At 40.6% G+C, this 16,833-nt stretch overlaps 2 protein-coding genes across 2 annotated transcripts; one reads left to right on the top strand and one right to left on the bottom strand.

Annotated features, from left to right (window-relative positions):
- Positions 1-11,121: 11,121 nt before the first annotated feature.
- LOC128734050 (protein EFR3 homolog cmp44E) lies at positions 11,122-14,272 on the top strand. Its single transcript, XM_053828030.1, has 4 exons — positions 11,122-11,279; positions 11,421-13,029; positions 13,088-13,458; positions 13,526-14,272. Exons 1-4 carry the CDS (start codon positions 11,273-11,275, stop codon positions 13,936-13,938), a joined length of 2,400 nt encoding a protein of 799 aa, XP_053684005.1. The 5' UTR covers positions 11,122-11,272; the 3' UTR covers positions 13,939-14,272.
- A 114-nt stretch (positions 14,273-14,386) lies between these two features.
- On the bottom strand, positions 14,387-15,883 carry LOC128734801 (peptidyl-prolyl cis-trans isomerase Fkbp12). The gene is made up of 3 exons (XM_053829152.1): positions 15,708-15,883; positions 15,415-15,575; positions 14,387-15,231 (listed from the first exon to the last, which is right to left on the bottom strand). Exons 1-3 carry the CDS (start codon positions 15,742-15,744, stop codon positions 15,103-15,105), a joined length of 327 nt encoding a protein of 108 aa, XP_053685127.1. The 5' UTR covers positions 15,745-15,883; the 3' UTR covers positions 14,387-15,102.
- Between the last annotated feature and the right edge of the window lie 950 nt (positions 15,884-16,833).

Genomic DNA, 16,833 nt, shown 5'->3' with positions numbered 1-16,833 from the left:
AAAACAACCTTCATTCCATCCATTGAATTTTTTGAGGAAATTCTTCGAAGGATGTTTTTTTTAATTTGCCGGTTCCTTCAAAATTCAATTTTGAATCGGCCCTTTCACCGAACTGGCGTACCGCAAGTGTAAATAAATACAATGTAAATTTTCAATCGATTCGAAGAAGGTTGTTCCGGATCGCTTCACAAGCTCACGTTGAACGCTGAATCCAAGGATCAGCTTCTAATGTTGTTTGAACAATCTCGCCACTCGTCATTGACAGTAAACTCAAAGTGTACTTTCTCTGATCATTTGCGGCTGACCTTGAGCATTTTCCTTACCGTGAAATTGATAGGTACGCAACAGCCCTCTGCGCGAGCGGTGCGAAGGTATGGCATGAAGTTCGCCCGAAACTATTCAGTTTCATTGCGTTGTTGGTCGGATTTGTTGGCCGAATTGCCCGGGCCGAGGGCCGAGAGAACGGATGCATGCAAGGGGCAATGCGCAGGCGGGCACGGAATACGCGTGCTTGAAGATGTAATGGAGTAGCAGCGATTACACAATGGCCATACCAAAAAGCAAGGCTGCGATCCGTGAACCGATAGATGCGAAAAATGTGCGATAATGATCGATAATTTCAGGCACGCAGCCTTAGCGCTTGCTTGATGAAGAGGATGGCCGGAGCACGCCGGTATGTACTTAGCATGAAGAGATCAGCATTACTAGCGAACAAAAAACTTGTACTTTTTGTCCATTTCATTGGCGAAGAAATGTGCGAAGAGCAGTGGTTTAAAAAAATCATTGGAATTGCAGTCGCTTCTTCAGGTGTTTTCAATTATCCGATGCGAATTATTGGATCAATATCCTTACTTGTATTTAATGCGATCGTGTAGTCGGACGCAAATAGGTCACCTCTCAGGCATTCGTAACGAAAAATGTAAAGTATTTCGAATGCGTTAGCTTGTTGACTTGTATTGTTTGAAATGAAGCGAATAATATAGAACTAGGGTACTGAACCCTATGCGCACTAATTGTGCAGGAAGTACAGTCCTCCCTAATCAGGAGACCAACATGAAAATTTATTGTTCAAAAGCTGTGTTGAATGGATTGACCACGGACTTCGGATTGAATTTTTTTTAAAAGTATTAATACAAATATAATTTAAACAAATTTGCTCTTGTTTGCGTGAGACCGAAAGTACATGCTCTATATTGTCCACTGATTTAAATTCCATAAATTCAGAAAATAAATTCCATAAAAGATAGAATTAGGATTGGGATTGAGATTGAGATTGAGATTGAGATTGGGATTGGGGTTGGGACTGAGATTGGGATTGGGATTGGGATTGGGATTGGGATTGGGATTAGGATTGGGATTGGGATTGGGATTGGGATTGGGATTGGGATTGGGATTGGGATTGGGATTGGGATTGGGATTGGGATTGGGATTGGGATTGGGATTGGGATTGGGATTGGGATTGGGATTGGGATTGGGATTGGGATTGGGATTGGGATTGGGATTGGGATTGGGATTGGGATTGGGATTGGGATTGGGATTGGGATTGGGATTGGGATTGGGATTGGGATTGGGATTGGGATTGGGATTGGGATTGGGATTGGGATTGGGATTGGGATTGGGATTGGGATTGGGATTGGGATTGGGATTGGGATTGGGATTGGGATTGGGATTGGGATTGGGATTGGGATTGGGATTGGGATTGGGATTGGGATTGGGATTGGGATTGGGATTGGGATTGGGATTGGGATTGGGATTGGGATTGGGATTGGGATTGGGATTGGGATTGGGATTGGGATTGGGATTGGGATTGGGATTGGGATTGGGATTGGGATTGGGATTGGGATTGGGATTGGGATTGGGATTGGGATTGGGATTGGGATTGGGATTGGGATTGGGATTGGGATTGGGATTGGGATTGGGATTGGGATTGGGATTGGGATTGGGATTGGGATTGGGATTGGGATTGGGATTGGGATTGGGATTGGGATTGGGATTGGGATTGGGATTGGGATTGGGATTGGGATTGGGATTGGGATTGGGATTGGGATTGGGATTGGGATTGGGATTGGGATTGGGATTGGGATTGGGATTGGGATTGGGATTGGGATTGGGATTGGGATTGGGATTGGGATTGGGATTGGGATTGGGATTGGGATTGGGATTGGGATTGGGATTGGGATTGGGATTGGGATTGGGATTGGGATTGGGATTGGGATTGGGATTGGGATTGGGATTGGGATTGGGATTGGGATTGGGATTGGGATTGGGATTGGGATTGGGATTGGGATTGGGATTGGGATTGGGATTGGGATTGGGATTGGGATTGGGATTGGGATTGGGATTGGGATTGGGATTGGGATTGGGATTGGGATTGGGATTGGGATTGGGATTGGGATTGGGATTGGGATTGGGATTGGGATTGGAATTGGGATTAGGATTGGGATTGGGATTGGATCCTATTTCAACAGCTATGCTATGTGCTATGCAAGTACATTATTAATTTATAATGGTAGGGTAGTATCCCTCAGATAAGCAAGCATTTTTTTAGGCAGCTTTCCTCTGCCGAATATGGAGACATTCCCATCCAATATTAAATTCGAAAATAATTATAATTACGTGCGAAGAATGAGACAATGGATACAGATAGCCCAACCAACTATTTCTTCACGAACTTCCACAACTGCTTCAGATTGCCGTATAAAAATCCTGCTCCGGAACCTATTGATGAAGATTTCGTCCTTCATCGCCACACAGTCGAACTGCGTCAGCATCGCCTTATGCAGCTTCCGAGTTCATGTTCTGGATGTGTTGTTTTGATTATCGTCGCGAATTGGAGCATCTATCTACTTACAAGTCACAGTTCAACTAGTTTTTGTGACCCCATGCACGGTAAAACTAAATTACTTCTATTTAAAAATATATGCCTCTCTTACAACAGTAAGCATAGATCGAACGAATAGCTAATTCACAATTTTATTTGCATTCATCGGTTGATTCACTAGCTTGCATTACTTCACATTTTATTTATTGCATGACTTCATTTCAACCGTCGATTGCTCAGCATTTGCATCCGAAAGACAACTTCAATCGTTACAAATGCACTCGGCGTAACCAAACCACCCACATTGTCCTCCACTGTTCCTGCCTGCGCTTTCATTCATAAAGCCCACTGGCAGAGCAACAGTATCAATGTGACCTTGAAGTCATACGGATGATGCTTCGTACTGCGGTGCAGCCTAACGTTATGGTTGACGAACGCGGGAAATCCGACCTGTCGGCCGTCGCATTCATTGAGCAGCAGCTCCGCTAGGTACAGCCTCACTCGGGTGCCTGTGGTTACAGTTAGGCTCGTCACGTCCGGATTTCAACCACCGCGAAACGAGGAGCGGTACTCAGATAAAGCTTATCATAATAAAAATTTTCTAAAATTGCCCAATTTGTTTATCTACAAAAATTTGCTCCTCTGGGTTAACCACTCTTGGTTTTTGCAAGAGAAACAAAAAGATCCAATTCCGACATCGGTGGAAACTAACTGTTTGCCCGACAGCAGGTACATATCTTATTTGTTTTGTTTAGTCCATTTCCCACGCAGGGAAAACGGGCAGTCGAAGTTCGCTCGCTGGCGCGGTGACTGCGCATGACCTGTGAAAATAAACCCGCTGATTGACAAACGGGTGAAAAATTTCTTCAGTCCGAAAAGTTAGAATCGTTCTGTTAGTTTATGTTGAAAAAAGTTTAAAAGTTCTACTGAATATTCAAAGATTTGTATTGTTCTTAAAAAAGTTAAAATGACTAGAATGTTTGAAAACTAAAATAATGGATATCATCCATGAGAATAGCAAGTACTCTTGGATAAAGTGAAATGTTGAAAATGTTCTACTAAACCAGTGATTAGCGAATGTAGTTCAGTGAGCAAAAGAACAAGTTTAGTTTTGGACATACCATGGCAGGCATGATAAAATGTTGCTTCGAACCGGTCGAAATGCCAGAGTTTCTGGATTCGTTCGTAAAAAAGTGCACCGAAGGATGTGAGTAAAACGATTCGATTTCCAATCGTATTCAATTGTTTCCTTACATAACTATAGTATAAAGGTGTTTCTAAGAGCAGTGCAGCATGCATGGAAGCTCAAACGAGAAGCTAATTAATTGATTTTATGTGACAATCGTAAAATCGACAAAACTCTGGCAGTGAAACTGGAATTTTAAAGTTTAATTTGACTTTAATTGCAAGTTGTAGCTTTACGTTGAAGTGAACAAAACCAGAAAACATATGTTTTTTTTCGAGCTTAGCACAGTCTATGAAACATTCGAGGGACAAACATAAAAAATAAAAAATAAAATTTTCGCGCCTGGAGCTAGAAAAAGCACGTGACAGAACTCATATATGTAACTCCGATTAGAACAAAAATATTAGAACATTGTAACTTTTGTTGATATTTCATTCAACGCACGTTGAACATTCCCGTTTTAACGACAGCTTTATTCTCCATCACGATTCAACGCCTCATGACACAACATTAAAATATTTGTGTGACTGCATGTATTTAAATTAATGAATGTGGAATTTAATTTCAATCATAAATACTTCACAGTACTAAGGCTGTAAAGCATTTTAACTAACAACTAAATTGAACAACTAAACTTTTGGCGGTTCGATAGTTATTTCCCCACAGATGGTCGAATTAAGATTTAAATGTCACCTATTGCATCGTTTGACGGATCGATAGCTGTTCCACACTCAATATAGGGCTTGCTCTGCGAGCCACGTGACGTGACAGGGTAAATTTTAATTCGCTGTCACTCGTATTCCATTTGATCGCTAGTCGCTACCCAGCTAGCAGCAACTCGTATATCAATGTACGAAAACTATCGTAAATATCTCCTAACAAACTCGAAATCGTAACTAAAGCTGGATTAAGTGGGATCAAGTTGATTTTCTGTCGTATATAATGATAATGACTGACATACATACGATTTTCAGCACAAAATCGTAGAGTAGTACGGAGCGACTCGCGCTTAATCGGATATTATCGTATATAAATACTAATATAGTCGTAACGCTCAAAATTATTCGTAATCACGTATATCGCCTCCAAAATAGTACGGATATGTCAATTTTGCACATGAAATACGATTTATTTAGCATGTATATCTATACGTAATGCTGATTTTTACCTTTTTTATACATATGAAAATGCTAGCTGGGTAGTCGCTAGTCGAACCGAAAGTGGAAACTTACTCACTTAACTTACTTAATCAGCTCAAGGCCGTGGTTTCCTCGGCTGTACGAAGAAGTCGTCTCCATTCCACTCGATCTATGGCCGCAATTCGCCCACCACGTAGTCTGCGTAGGGTCCGCCCCGCGGTCTCGTTCCAGTCGGATCGTTATTGAGAACTTTTTCAACCGGGCTGTCGTCCGACACCCCCACGACGTGCTCAGCCCATCGCAGGCGACCGATATTTGCGGTGTGACCGATGGGTGGTTCCCTAAGCAGCTGATGCAACGTGGAAACTTCTTAATGTTAAAATAGTTTTTTCTACTTTCTGTAGAGTTGGCCACCATCATGGAATGATTTGTGAGGAGCTTTTTTTAAATAATATTATTCCATGGCGACCGTCAAAACGTAAGGAACTATCGTGAAATTACTAACCTTACGCGGCTACGTTAAAATTGTTTGAGATAGTCGTAAGTGGAGTGATGTTGTCCCACACAAAGAATTATATATCCACGGCACAGCATGGCTCCTGGTCGTTCCGTATGCACGAAGTTGAAGGAATTTACTTCGTCCTGCATTTCGCAAATGAAGAACAAGAAGCAAGTAGACGTAATTGACTCGGAAAGCAGCTTTTGATCGTATTGGCCATGCAATATTGTAGTGCAAGCTTTCCCGGCTCGGTGCATCTCAACAGATGATACAATGGTTAAGCTCGTACTTGAACGGTAGAATACTGCATATAAAACTTGGTTCCTGTATTTCTTCGGAATTCACGAACACCTCTGGAGTTCCGCAAGGTAGAAATATGAGACCGCTGTTTTTTTTCGCTGTTTTTCAACGACGTCACTTTCCCGTTGGGGGTTGGTTGCAGACTTGTATATGCTGATAACCTGAAATTGTTTCTGGCAGACTCGATGTTTTTACTGTTTGGTGTAAACAAAACTGTTTCACTATAAGTATTGCAAAATGCAAGGTGATGCAAGCTTTTACCGCTTAAAATATCCGATTCTTTTTAGTTACCGAATTGATGGACTTGATTTGCGCAGAGTCGACCATGTTACTGACCTTGGCATTACAAAAACATTATTTTTCAAGTGGCAATAGTATGCAATGTTTTCTTTGTTAAACTAGAGTGTTATTCGTGCAACTTGCAACTGGTTAAACGTTAAAGCAATAATACAAACATAACTTTCAAAAACCTTCTTGATATTCGTATTAACTGAATAAAATGCATATCTATATATATAAAAGTGAGCGTGAGTATGTTTGTATGTTTGTATGTTTGTATGTTTGTATGTTTGTATGTTTGTATGTTTGTATGTTTGTATGTTTGTATGTTTGTATGTTTGTATGTTTGTATGTTTGTATGTTTGTATGTTTGTATGTTTGTATGTTTGTATGTTTGTATGTTTGTATGTTTGTATGTTTGTATGTTTGTATGTTTGTATGTTTGTATGTTTGTATGTTTGTATGTTTGAATGTTTGTATGTTTGTATGTTTGTATGTTTGTATGTTTGTATGTTTGTATTTTTGTATGTTTGTATGTTTGTATTTTTGTATGTTTGTATGTTCCACCATAACTCCAGAACGCCTTGACCGATCTCCACCAAACAAGGCACACATGTTCCTTGATAAAAGAGAATCAGCACTGGGGGGTTGACAAAAGAGGGGGGGTCCCTAATAGGAGGGAGGAGCCCCAAACTCCGAAATGCCTAGACCGTTCTTCATCAAACTTGGCACACATGTTCCTTGACATAAGAGAATCAGCACTGGGGGGTCAACAAAAAGGGGAGGGGGAGGTTCCCTAATAGGTGGGGGAGGGTCTTTAATAGGTGGGAGCCCTAAACTCCGAAATGCCTAGACCGTTCTTCATCAAACTTGGCACACATATTCCTTGACATAAGAGAATCAGCACTGAGGGGTCAACAAAAAGGGGAGGGGGAGGTTCCCTAATAGGTGGGGGCGGGTCCCTAATAGGGGGGGAGGCCATAACTCCGAAACACCTTGATCGTTCTTCATCAAACTTGGTACACATGTTCCTTGACATAAGGGAATCAGAACTGAAGGGGTTGGCAACAGGGGGACCGAAATGTTTGGATGGTTCTCCCATAAGTGACGGTTGGACAAAAGAAGGAGCTGATGACCGGAGGTTGCTGACGACAAGGGGGGAGTAACGCCCATATGACTGTAACAATTTGTCCGTACAATAGAAACAATCAGAATACGAATACGCGGCGGTGGCTGCGAACTGACTGAACCAAAGAGACTGCGTTTAATTAATTGTAAATTTGTCTGGCGAGAACAACAATAGCACTTTCCGCTTTATTTATTTATTTATTTATTTAATTTTTATTTATTTATTTAGTCGTCAAATCATAGCAGACCTTTTACATTAGTTATTATATTATATTAGTTCTATTACTACAATACAATCTACAAAGAAAACTGAACAGTGTAACTTTTTAATTACATAATATTGCTTACATTTTTTGCATTTAACGCGAAGAATTAAAGTATTGTTTTAATTTTAATTTAGACATAGTAAAGTCAATATTTTCGCAATGTTGGTTATAGGCGATCATCATCTGATTTAAAGGCCCGAATTTGGCATAGTTTGTGCGACAGTGACTTATGCTAAATATATTTCGGTTCCGCAATTGACGGTTCGGTACATAAAAGCTGAGTTTAGATAAAATTTCTATATAATCTATACGGTGGGAAACAATATCGTTTACAAATGACACTGGCGAACTCACGTCGCTGTTTTAGTGTCTGTATATTTATAAGCAAGCAGCGGGCTTCATAAGAGGGAAGAGGAAAGCTTGTCCAATTTAGTTTACGCAAAGCAAACAGCACGAATTGTTTTTGTACTGATTCTATTCGTTCCTGGTGTATTAATGAAAATGGTGACCAGACTATGCTACAGTATTCTAATATTGACCGCACATATGCAAGATATAGTGTTTTTATTGTGTATGGGTCACGGAAGTCGTAGCTAAATCTTTTTATAAATCCTAGCATACTGTTAGCTCTGTTGATAATTGTGTTATAATATTCAATAAATGTTAATTTTGAGTCTAATATAACTCCTAAATCTCTGATTTTTTCACACTTTTCAACCGAATTATTTCCTAGAGAAATTGTAATCTACATTTATGAGTGTTAAGTTGAAGAAGACTTCTGTTACACCAAATATAGAAAACCTGTATTTCAAGCTGGAATACTCTGACGTCCTCCTCGCTTGTTATTTCTAAAAAAGAGCTTCATATCATCGGCATATATTAATACCCTAACATCTCTCAGTAAGAAAGAGATATCGTTCACAAATAAAATAAACAAAAGAGGGCCTAAATGTGAACCTTGGGGAACTCCAGAGGTTACTTCTAGAGGGTTTGAATTTTTCCCTTCAAATTTGACTATTTGCTGACGATTAGTCAGATAGGATTCGATCCATTTAAGCAGATCTGATTGGACTCCTATTTTTTGTAATTTGAATAATAGCATGGGTATATCAACACGATCAAATGCTTTGCTGAAATCAGTATATAATGCTTCTACATAGCTCCCTTTGTCCATTGCATTCAGCGAATAACTAACGAATTCAATTAGATTTGTATTAGTTGAGCGGCCCTTAGAAAACCCATGTTGCATATTAGATATTCTATTTTTGACTTGATTGAACAACGATTCATTAATGATTGCTTCAAAAAGTTTGGGAATACAAGAAATAATAGCCATACCTCGATAGTTACTTATATCAGATTTTTTACCGCTTTTAAAAATTGGAATGAGGTATGAGACTTTCCATGCCTTAGGGAAATTGCCGGATTCTAGTGACATGTTAAAAAGCCAATACAATGGAGCTGTAAGTTCTAATGCTAACTTTTTCAAAAACACGGGAGGAATACCGTCGGGTCCAGGCATCCAACTTAGTTAAACCTTCTAAAATAACATGCGCTTCGATTTTTCATCAGTAGTTCGATTGATATCAGTAGAAAATTCTGGGAGGAAATCGAAATATCTGTAATCCCGATCTGTTTCCGAAAAAGCAGTATAAGTTCTTTGAAAAAAAGTTGAAAATAGATTGCAAATTTCATCTGGGTTATCAGCAACCGTTTCGTTGAGATACATTTCTGTCGGATAATTGTTCGATTTCAATTTAGTTTTTACATAATTTAAGAAATTTTTTGGATGAAGTTTTAATTCACTTTCGGCTTTGGAATTATATTGCTCGAATGCAGTATCAATGACTACATTTAATTGGTTACAAATATCTAAGGGCCAGATTTGCGTTACTGCCATTATTCTTGTACCTTTTATGGGCTTTTTGTTTGCGATTTTTCAAGTTTTTTATTTTTTGGTTAAACCAAATAGGATATTTTGAATAGCCATGTCGCCTTACTTTCTTTAGAGGGACATGCTCATTTATAATTTCATTTAATAATTTGTAAAAGATTTCTATAGAGGTTTCGATACCTTCATCACAATTGAGAAGGGTTTGCCAATCTAATGTGCTAAGACAACATTTAATGATATCATAATTTGCCAAATAAACTGGTGAACATTAGGCTTGGCATACACTTTTCGCTTCAATTTTGCTCTTTTGATTACTGCATCTCAGCCAAGCTAAACTTGAAAAAGTGATGTATGGGGCGTTTGTAGAATTTGTTATTATCTACAATATTGCTGAAGTGAGAATTACTGCGCATTTTGTATTTATGGCTCTATAAGGCTGCTACCCTCTTGGTAGCAAAAAGAGCGCTCTTTTTGCTACCAACGGCATTGCTGCGCTACAGCGCCGTAAATACTAAAGATAAAACTTCACTTTCTTCAGCAATATTATAGATAATTACTAGTTCTACAACTGCCCCATACACCACTTTTTCAAATTCTGCTTGGCTGAGGAACAGTAATCAAAAGAGCAAAATCAAAGCGAAAAGTGTATGCCAAACCTGGTGGATATCTTCATATTCCCAATCAAGGGGTCTCTTATTTTCATGTACAAATATAGAAAATTCAATGGCTGTATGGAATGCTTCGTTTTTCCATAGTGGAGTCAATGAGGCGGTTACACAAAAGTCTTCATGCATGTTTGTTAACAATAAATCTAAAAAGCAATTTTGCTGATTCTTCACATGATTGATTTGATTAAGTCCTAAACTAGAAGTTTTGTCAAAAATAAACTATAGCGTTTCATTTTCGCCTACAATTGGAAGTAAGATGTTCAGTGTCTGGAATGAAACCGGCATTGCGTTGATTGATTTGTCTACATCTTCACGGCACGGCACAAGCGTGTAGGGTGCTATATCTCTGCATATTGGCGTATTTAAGAGGAAATGCTTATCAACTTAGGGTCCAACTAGCTCCCCCCATCTACTAACACCAATTCCTTTTTCGAAATACTTGTGAAGATGCAGAGGATTCCTATAGTCTTTAGTAGCAACAAGAATTGGACTAACATTCCTTCCCATCCCACCAGGACCCGCATTCGGACGTGGCCGGCGTCGGTATTGATCAGCATGCAGGGACCTGATAAAGTTGCACAATGAGGAATAGCGTGCTGTCCCAAGTATGCTTTTTCCAGCCATCATTTCGCAATTTTCATCGGTCCTGGTCAGTAACGGAGTAGCAGCACACGGGCGGTATCCTATGCTTATGCTTATCTTCACGGCACGGCACTGCGCGGAATAAATATATAAAAATATTTATTTATTCAAAATTACTTAGTCTTCATGGTATTGTCTCACTTTCCAAATCGTCCCAATGAGCAACCCTGCATTAGATAGATAGTGCAGTGTAGCACATCCCTGCTAATTGAGCAGCTGATTCAAGCGACTGACAGTTCTCCGATCCGATCTGGCTCATTCGTTTTCGTTTCTATCGTTTCTATCGTCATCTTTCTGTTGTGTTGTTATGGGTGGTACAAAATTGTACAATTTTTTCGACCGTGGAAATTGTTTCGAAATCTCGTAAAACTTCGCAGTGCGGTGGCTAAAAAACTTATTCTGAAATTTTTCGTTGAACAGCACTAAAAACCTTTACCGGAGGCAACGAAAATGATGGGTAAATTTGTGGTTTTAAAATATCGTTCAAAACAGCCATTTTTATTTACTACGTTGAGTCATCACTGTTAATTATTAATGTTATTGATATATAAAGTTGTTTATACGAAGGCCACTTTCTTTTTTCTTTACGCCTTATTAGGTTGCTGTGGCTGCTGTTCAGCGCTGAGACCTCGCTACAAGCGGCTGGTGGATAACATTTTTCCTGTCAACCCGGAAGATGGCCTGGTCAAATCAAACATGGAAAAACTTACCTTCTATTCGCTCCGATCGCCGGAAAAGCTGGACCGGATCGGAGAGTATCTGTACCAGCGAGCTTCCAAGGATATCAACCGCAAACGTTACAAGTTTGTCGAAATTGCAATGGAAGCCATGGATCTACTGTTGATGGCATGTCATGCCCAGATTCTGAATCTGTTCGTCGAGAGTTTTCTCCGAATGGTGCAAAAGCTGATGGAGGATATAAACCCGACGTTGCAGATTATGGCAACGAATTCATTTGTACGGTTTGCTAACATCGAAGAAGATACGCCTTCCTATCATCGACGGTACGATTTCTTTATTTCCAAGTTTAGTTCGATGTGCTTCGGGAACAACGAAGATTTGGAGTTGCGTGATAGTATTAGAATGGCTGGCATTAAAGGGCTCCAAGGTGTGATTAGAAAGACAGTTTCGGATGATTTGGTGGAAAACATTTGGGAAAAACAACATATGGAGAAGATTGTGCCGTCGCTGCTTTACAATATGCAATCTTCAAGTGAGAGTAAATCGATGGATCAGGAAGCAACCCCATCAACACCACCCGTTTTGGCGGAAGCCGTTTTAAGGGAATTGGTATCGCGAGCATCCTTCGGCCATATTCGTGCCGTTTTGAAACCATTGCTGACCCATTTGGATAATCACAAGCTGTGGGTTCCGAATCGTTTTGCAATCGATACTTTCCGGATTGTTATGATCTCGATTCAACCGCAGTACTCGTACACTGTGGTTGAGACCCTGATGTCACATTTAGATCAGAATCTTGCTTCATCTCCAAAAACCCGCACCTCGTTGGCTGTTGTGCTATCTAAAATTATCGCAATTGCCGCGGGTGAAAGTGTCGGTCCTTCCGCATTGGATATTATTAACAATCTCCTTACTCATCTGAAGACCTCGGTCAGCACTCAACATGAATCCACTCCGGAGGAGACGCAATATCAGGAAGCACTTATCAACGCCCTCGGCGAATTTGCCAATCATCATCCAGACTACCAGAAGATTGAAATCATGCTGTTCATTATGAACACCGTTCCGGATCCCTCGAAAAAAAGCAAGGGTGACCAACTTTTGCAGAATATTCTGCTAAAATCCTTGCTCAAAGTTGGCACTCAATATCGAACCGTTTCCTTCGAGAAGGCTTTCCCCGTGTCATTCTTGCAGCCCCTGCTGAAGATGGCTCGGGCTTCTTCCGTTTCCATCCGGGTAATTGTCATGCAAATCTTCCAGCAGTTGCTTGATCGGCACCAAAACCAGCACTTACTGAGTGCCATCAGCATCGGTAACATTCCGACCCTAACGATGGAGCAACCGTCCCGGTCGGACATTCTGTTCACGCACAAGTACGGCTCGAACATGCTGCAGGCCATCATCGATGGAATGTCCCAGGAAAACAACGTGGAAGTGCTACGCTCGTCGTACAACACCGCCGCCTTGATGGTGGTTGAAATGGCATGCGGTGAAACGGTTCAGGAATTCCTGCTGTTCGTACTTGGGTAAGTTTAAAGCAGAATAAATTGACTAAATTTAAATAATATAATTTTTCTTAATCAGAATTCAGCAAGTGGCTCTCACCGAGGTCGAATTGTCGCCCAAACATCGCTGCAACTTGCACAGTATAGCGATTTCTCTGCTGATTCTAACTGGCCGCTGCACTGGTACGTCCACTATCGTCGAATATGCGGAGAAAGTCATTCAGGCACGCATGGAGGAAGCATCCTACTTGCTGCCACCGTTGATGGATAACGATAAACCAGCGCCCAGTGCGTTGAACACTAATCTTCCCCACCTGATGATTGATAAACTGGCAATTGCCGAGTGTCTGCAGCAAGCCGGAATCGAGCACAACCGTGTGCAAACGGGAATGCCGTACGCGCTAAACCAGACCGATATGTCCGCCCATCGACATTCATGGGTTGATACGAGTGAGTATTTGTTTTAATCAAATCACACGTAACAAGTAAACTGATAATCTTCCTAAATCTCCTTAAGGTGCCTCCCGTAACAGCATCGTGGACAACTATAACGACATCGAGTCCGTCAGCAGCTCGCCAGGCGTCCAGAAGCGTTCGCTCGCATCGGACTACAACTTCGAAGCGATGAAACGCGTGCTGGCGGAACCGACGGAGGCAGCCAAACGGGAAGCCCACGAGAGGCAGGTAGCCATCGGGCGAACGTTCCGTGAAACGGCTTTCGAAGATTTGGTGCGCAGAACCGAACCGCAGCACGAGGTCATCCAGAATCGGTTGAATGAAATTTTCAACTCGTTGGCCGCCGAACGGCAGATCAGCTGCGGCAACCAGATGATGCTGAACTCCTCGGCGGTGTCGGCAGTCGACGGCACGAAAGTCAACCAGCAGCGGACGATCTACGAGAATAACTTTCCCGAGCTGTTCTTTTACTAGTCGTGCGGATGGTTTAGCGCTCCAGGTGCTTGGGCCAATTAGGACCCGCTGGTTGGTGGCTCTGCCGATTGTTATGTATTTCGTGGAATTGTTGTATTTCTGTTACATTATACTGTATTTCTTGTTAGCTAGTCGGGAGGATAACCAGCAAGGCGAAGGAATGGTCGAACAAGAGGATCAAAAGTTAAGGGATTAATTAAGAGTGTTTTAAAGTATTTGAAATTTGGTCTGTGAAATATTCTAGTTGCAGTCGTCAGATTTTACAGTTGACACTAAATTTTTGGTAGGTATTACGATCGGTTTCTAGTAAATAAATATTCAATTGGATATTCACAAATGCATCCAAATCTTTCAATTGACTTAGGGGATTATTAAACTTCGAAAAACACTTCTGATGCAGACAAGGCGAACTTTCGGACCGACAAAGGTGTTCCACTGTAATCATCTATTGTTTTGTTCTATAATTGAGATACAGAGTTATGAATAATTCTTTCTTTTGCATTACAACGTCGAATGGTATATGACTCTCATTTAAACTGTTAAATTTTAAATGTTTTTGCTTTTAGTTTTCTGTTTTCTGTATATATGTTTGGTATTATGTTGTATTTTATTTGAAACGTTTTTTTTATGTTGTATATGTTTTTGGAATTGTAAAACGGAAGTTGAAACGTGGAAAAGATTGCCAAAACCCACTGCCAGAGCAGGCTCTTTGCACAACTACGAAATGTTTTCCGCAAGGACCTATCAAAATTGGAACAGATTTTTTCGCTTTTACGCTACACAATCTCAAAGATGATACTACAGGAGCTCAATTGGCTTTCTAATAATAAATTTTCTAAAAATCGATAGAGAAGTAGACAGTATAAATGCATCGTTTGTTGATTTGTTAATTTTTTTGTTTTGTTCAAAGATAAAGTTCGTTTAGATAGTGAGTGTCGATTGAAAACCTACAGTTACAAGTGCGACCTTTTTTCCCATGATCGACTGTTGAATGAAGATTTAGCATATTCTACTGTTCCTCCCATATTAGTTTTGTAATAAGTTGTCAAAGTTCATACACCAAACCCGGTTTCAAGGATTGCTTCAATATTTCCGTATTTGTATGCTATTTTTTGTTTGATTCACTGATTTAACCGGTTACTTCATTATGTTAATTTGGCTGATTTATTCGACCCGTAACAGTTCAACGTCGAAGGTCAAAGTAGCATTCGGAGGGATAACTCCGGGGTGGCCGCGGCTACCGTATGCGTAGTCCGGTGAACAGACCAATTTGGCGCGTTGTCCAACCGACATCTAAAACGAAAAAGTACGCATCATTACCCAACTGCCCATCGAGCCCCACCTTCCGCTAGATGATGTGACACAATGTTCTAATTTTATCAAACATCGTTTCACCACCGACTCGCCCCTCGGCTCTACTGACAATCAAAGGTCACTGGACCTGAGTGTGCGAGGAAAATTCCCACAAATACTAACCTGAGCGACACCTTCGTCCCATCCACGGATGACCTCCCCGCGGCCAACGGTGAATCGGAAAGGTTTTCCACGAGTGCGGGAAGAGTCAAACACCGTTCCATTGTCCAGTGTGCCAGTGTAGTGGACCACTGCAACCTGGCCGGTCTTTGGGAAGGTAGATTCTATAAAGCACAGAAAAAAATACTTAAGAATCAACCATCCTGCACTACAAGCGGAAATCATCGATTTCCGCTTCTTCACTGCCTTCAGACGTAAAGGAGCAATTTCAGTAATTTGGTTACAAATGTACTTACGGTCTCCGTTGGAGATTGGAATGACCTCAACGCCCATTTTGATTGTTTCGCTGTTGTTCAACACTACCGAAGCTAAAAGTGAACGCAGAAATTTGCTCCAATCAAAAACTAATCAAAGCGAAACACGATTTTTACACCCAAACTGGAAAACCTTCTACCCGAAGAAAAGTAAAATGCCGGAATCCGCTGTCTTGAGCTGCCAGAGATGCCAGAAATTTTATGACAGCTATCCCTAGACCACCTATAAATGCATTTATTTACCCATGGAGTGCACATACACAAAATTCTACTAAAAATCAATTAAGAAACTGCATTTTGACGAATTCGCCTTGATTCTGAGCAAACTATAAAATGCCTGAATTATATATGATTTATATTACAAATTAAATATAAAACCAATTCTGACCCTATTAAGTCGACAAAAATCGTAGCATCTGACATCCCTGTAACTTGGGTGCTTTTCTTTCAGTAATCGATTCGTCGGTCACGCAGATCTCATAGATCGACGACTTGATCGACGAAAAGCAAACCAAAAACGAACAAAAAACTTTCCGCTCTGTTTGTCCCGCACCATGGCGTGAAATATTTCCATGGAATAAATCTAGATAGAATTAACAAAAGGGCGAATGTCGCAAATGTAAACAAAACGGGTGAGAGTTATTTTTTGCTGGGCCAGCAAAGAAAAATCAACCCTCACTCGGTTTGTTTACGCTTGCGACATTCGCCCTTTTGTTAATTCTATCTTCAAATCTTGGAATAAATAAATACACTCAAGTCACTTTTACACGAAGGATATGTCCCGCGTAAATCAAAACCGCGTAAAAAACCGCATAAATTCCGAAATTCGCTTAAAAAACGCGTAAATTCGTGTAAAAAAAGCATAAATTCTAAAATTCGCGTAAAAATAAACAAAATTTCGCATAAAAAACTGTGGATTTCAAAACTAATCGAAAAAATAGACGTTTTGAGCACATCCGCGTAAGTTCCGAAAATCGCGTAAATTCCGAAATTCGCGTAAAAAATCCGCGTAAATTCTGAAATTCGCGTAAAAAACGCGTAAATTCCGAAATTCGCGTAGAAATAGTCGCGTAAAAAGCGACTTCAGTGTACACCCACAAAACTGCTT

Source organism: Sabethes cyaneus, chromosome 2 (genome assembly GCF_943734655.1).
Source record: "Sabethes cyaneus chromosome 2, idSabCyanKW18_F2, whole genome shotgun sequence".
Classification (NCBI taxonomy): domain Eukaryota; kingdom Metazoa; phylum Arthropoda; class Insecta; order Diptera; family Culicidae; genus Sabethes; species Sabethes cyaneus.
The sequence above is the reverse complement of the archived record's forward strand: the minus strand, read 5'-3'. Positions and strand labels throughout refer to the sequence as shown.

What these genes read in the sequence shown, in the direction of transcription:
- LOC128734050 (XM_053828030.1), top strand. An exon ending in TTCCTGCTGTTCGTACTTGG is followed by an intron (nt 13,030 to 13,087) that starts GTAAGTTTAAAG and finishes TTTCTTAATCAG; the next exon opens with AATTCAGCAAGTGGCTCTCA. An exon ending in ACATTCATGGGTTGATACGA is followed by an intron (nt 13,459 to 13,525) that starts GTGAGTATTTGT and finishes AATCTCCTTAAG; the next exon opens with GTGCCTCCCGTAACAGCATC.
- LOC128734801 (XM_053829152.1), bottom strand. Translation starts at nt 15,744, where the DNA reads ATGGGCGTTGAGGTCATTCCAATCTCCAACGGAGACC. An exon ending in TCCAATCTCCAACGGAGACC is followed by an intron (nt 15,576 to 15,707) that starts GTAAGTACATTT and finishes TGTGCTTTATAG; the next exon opens with AATCTACCTTCCCAAAGACC. An exon ending in GGGACGAAGGTGTCGCTCAG is followed by an intron (nt 15,232 to 15,414) that starts GTTAGTATTTGT and finishes TTTTCGTTTTAG; the next exon opens with ATGTCGGTTGGACAACGCGC.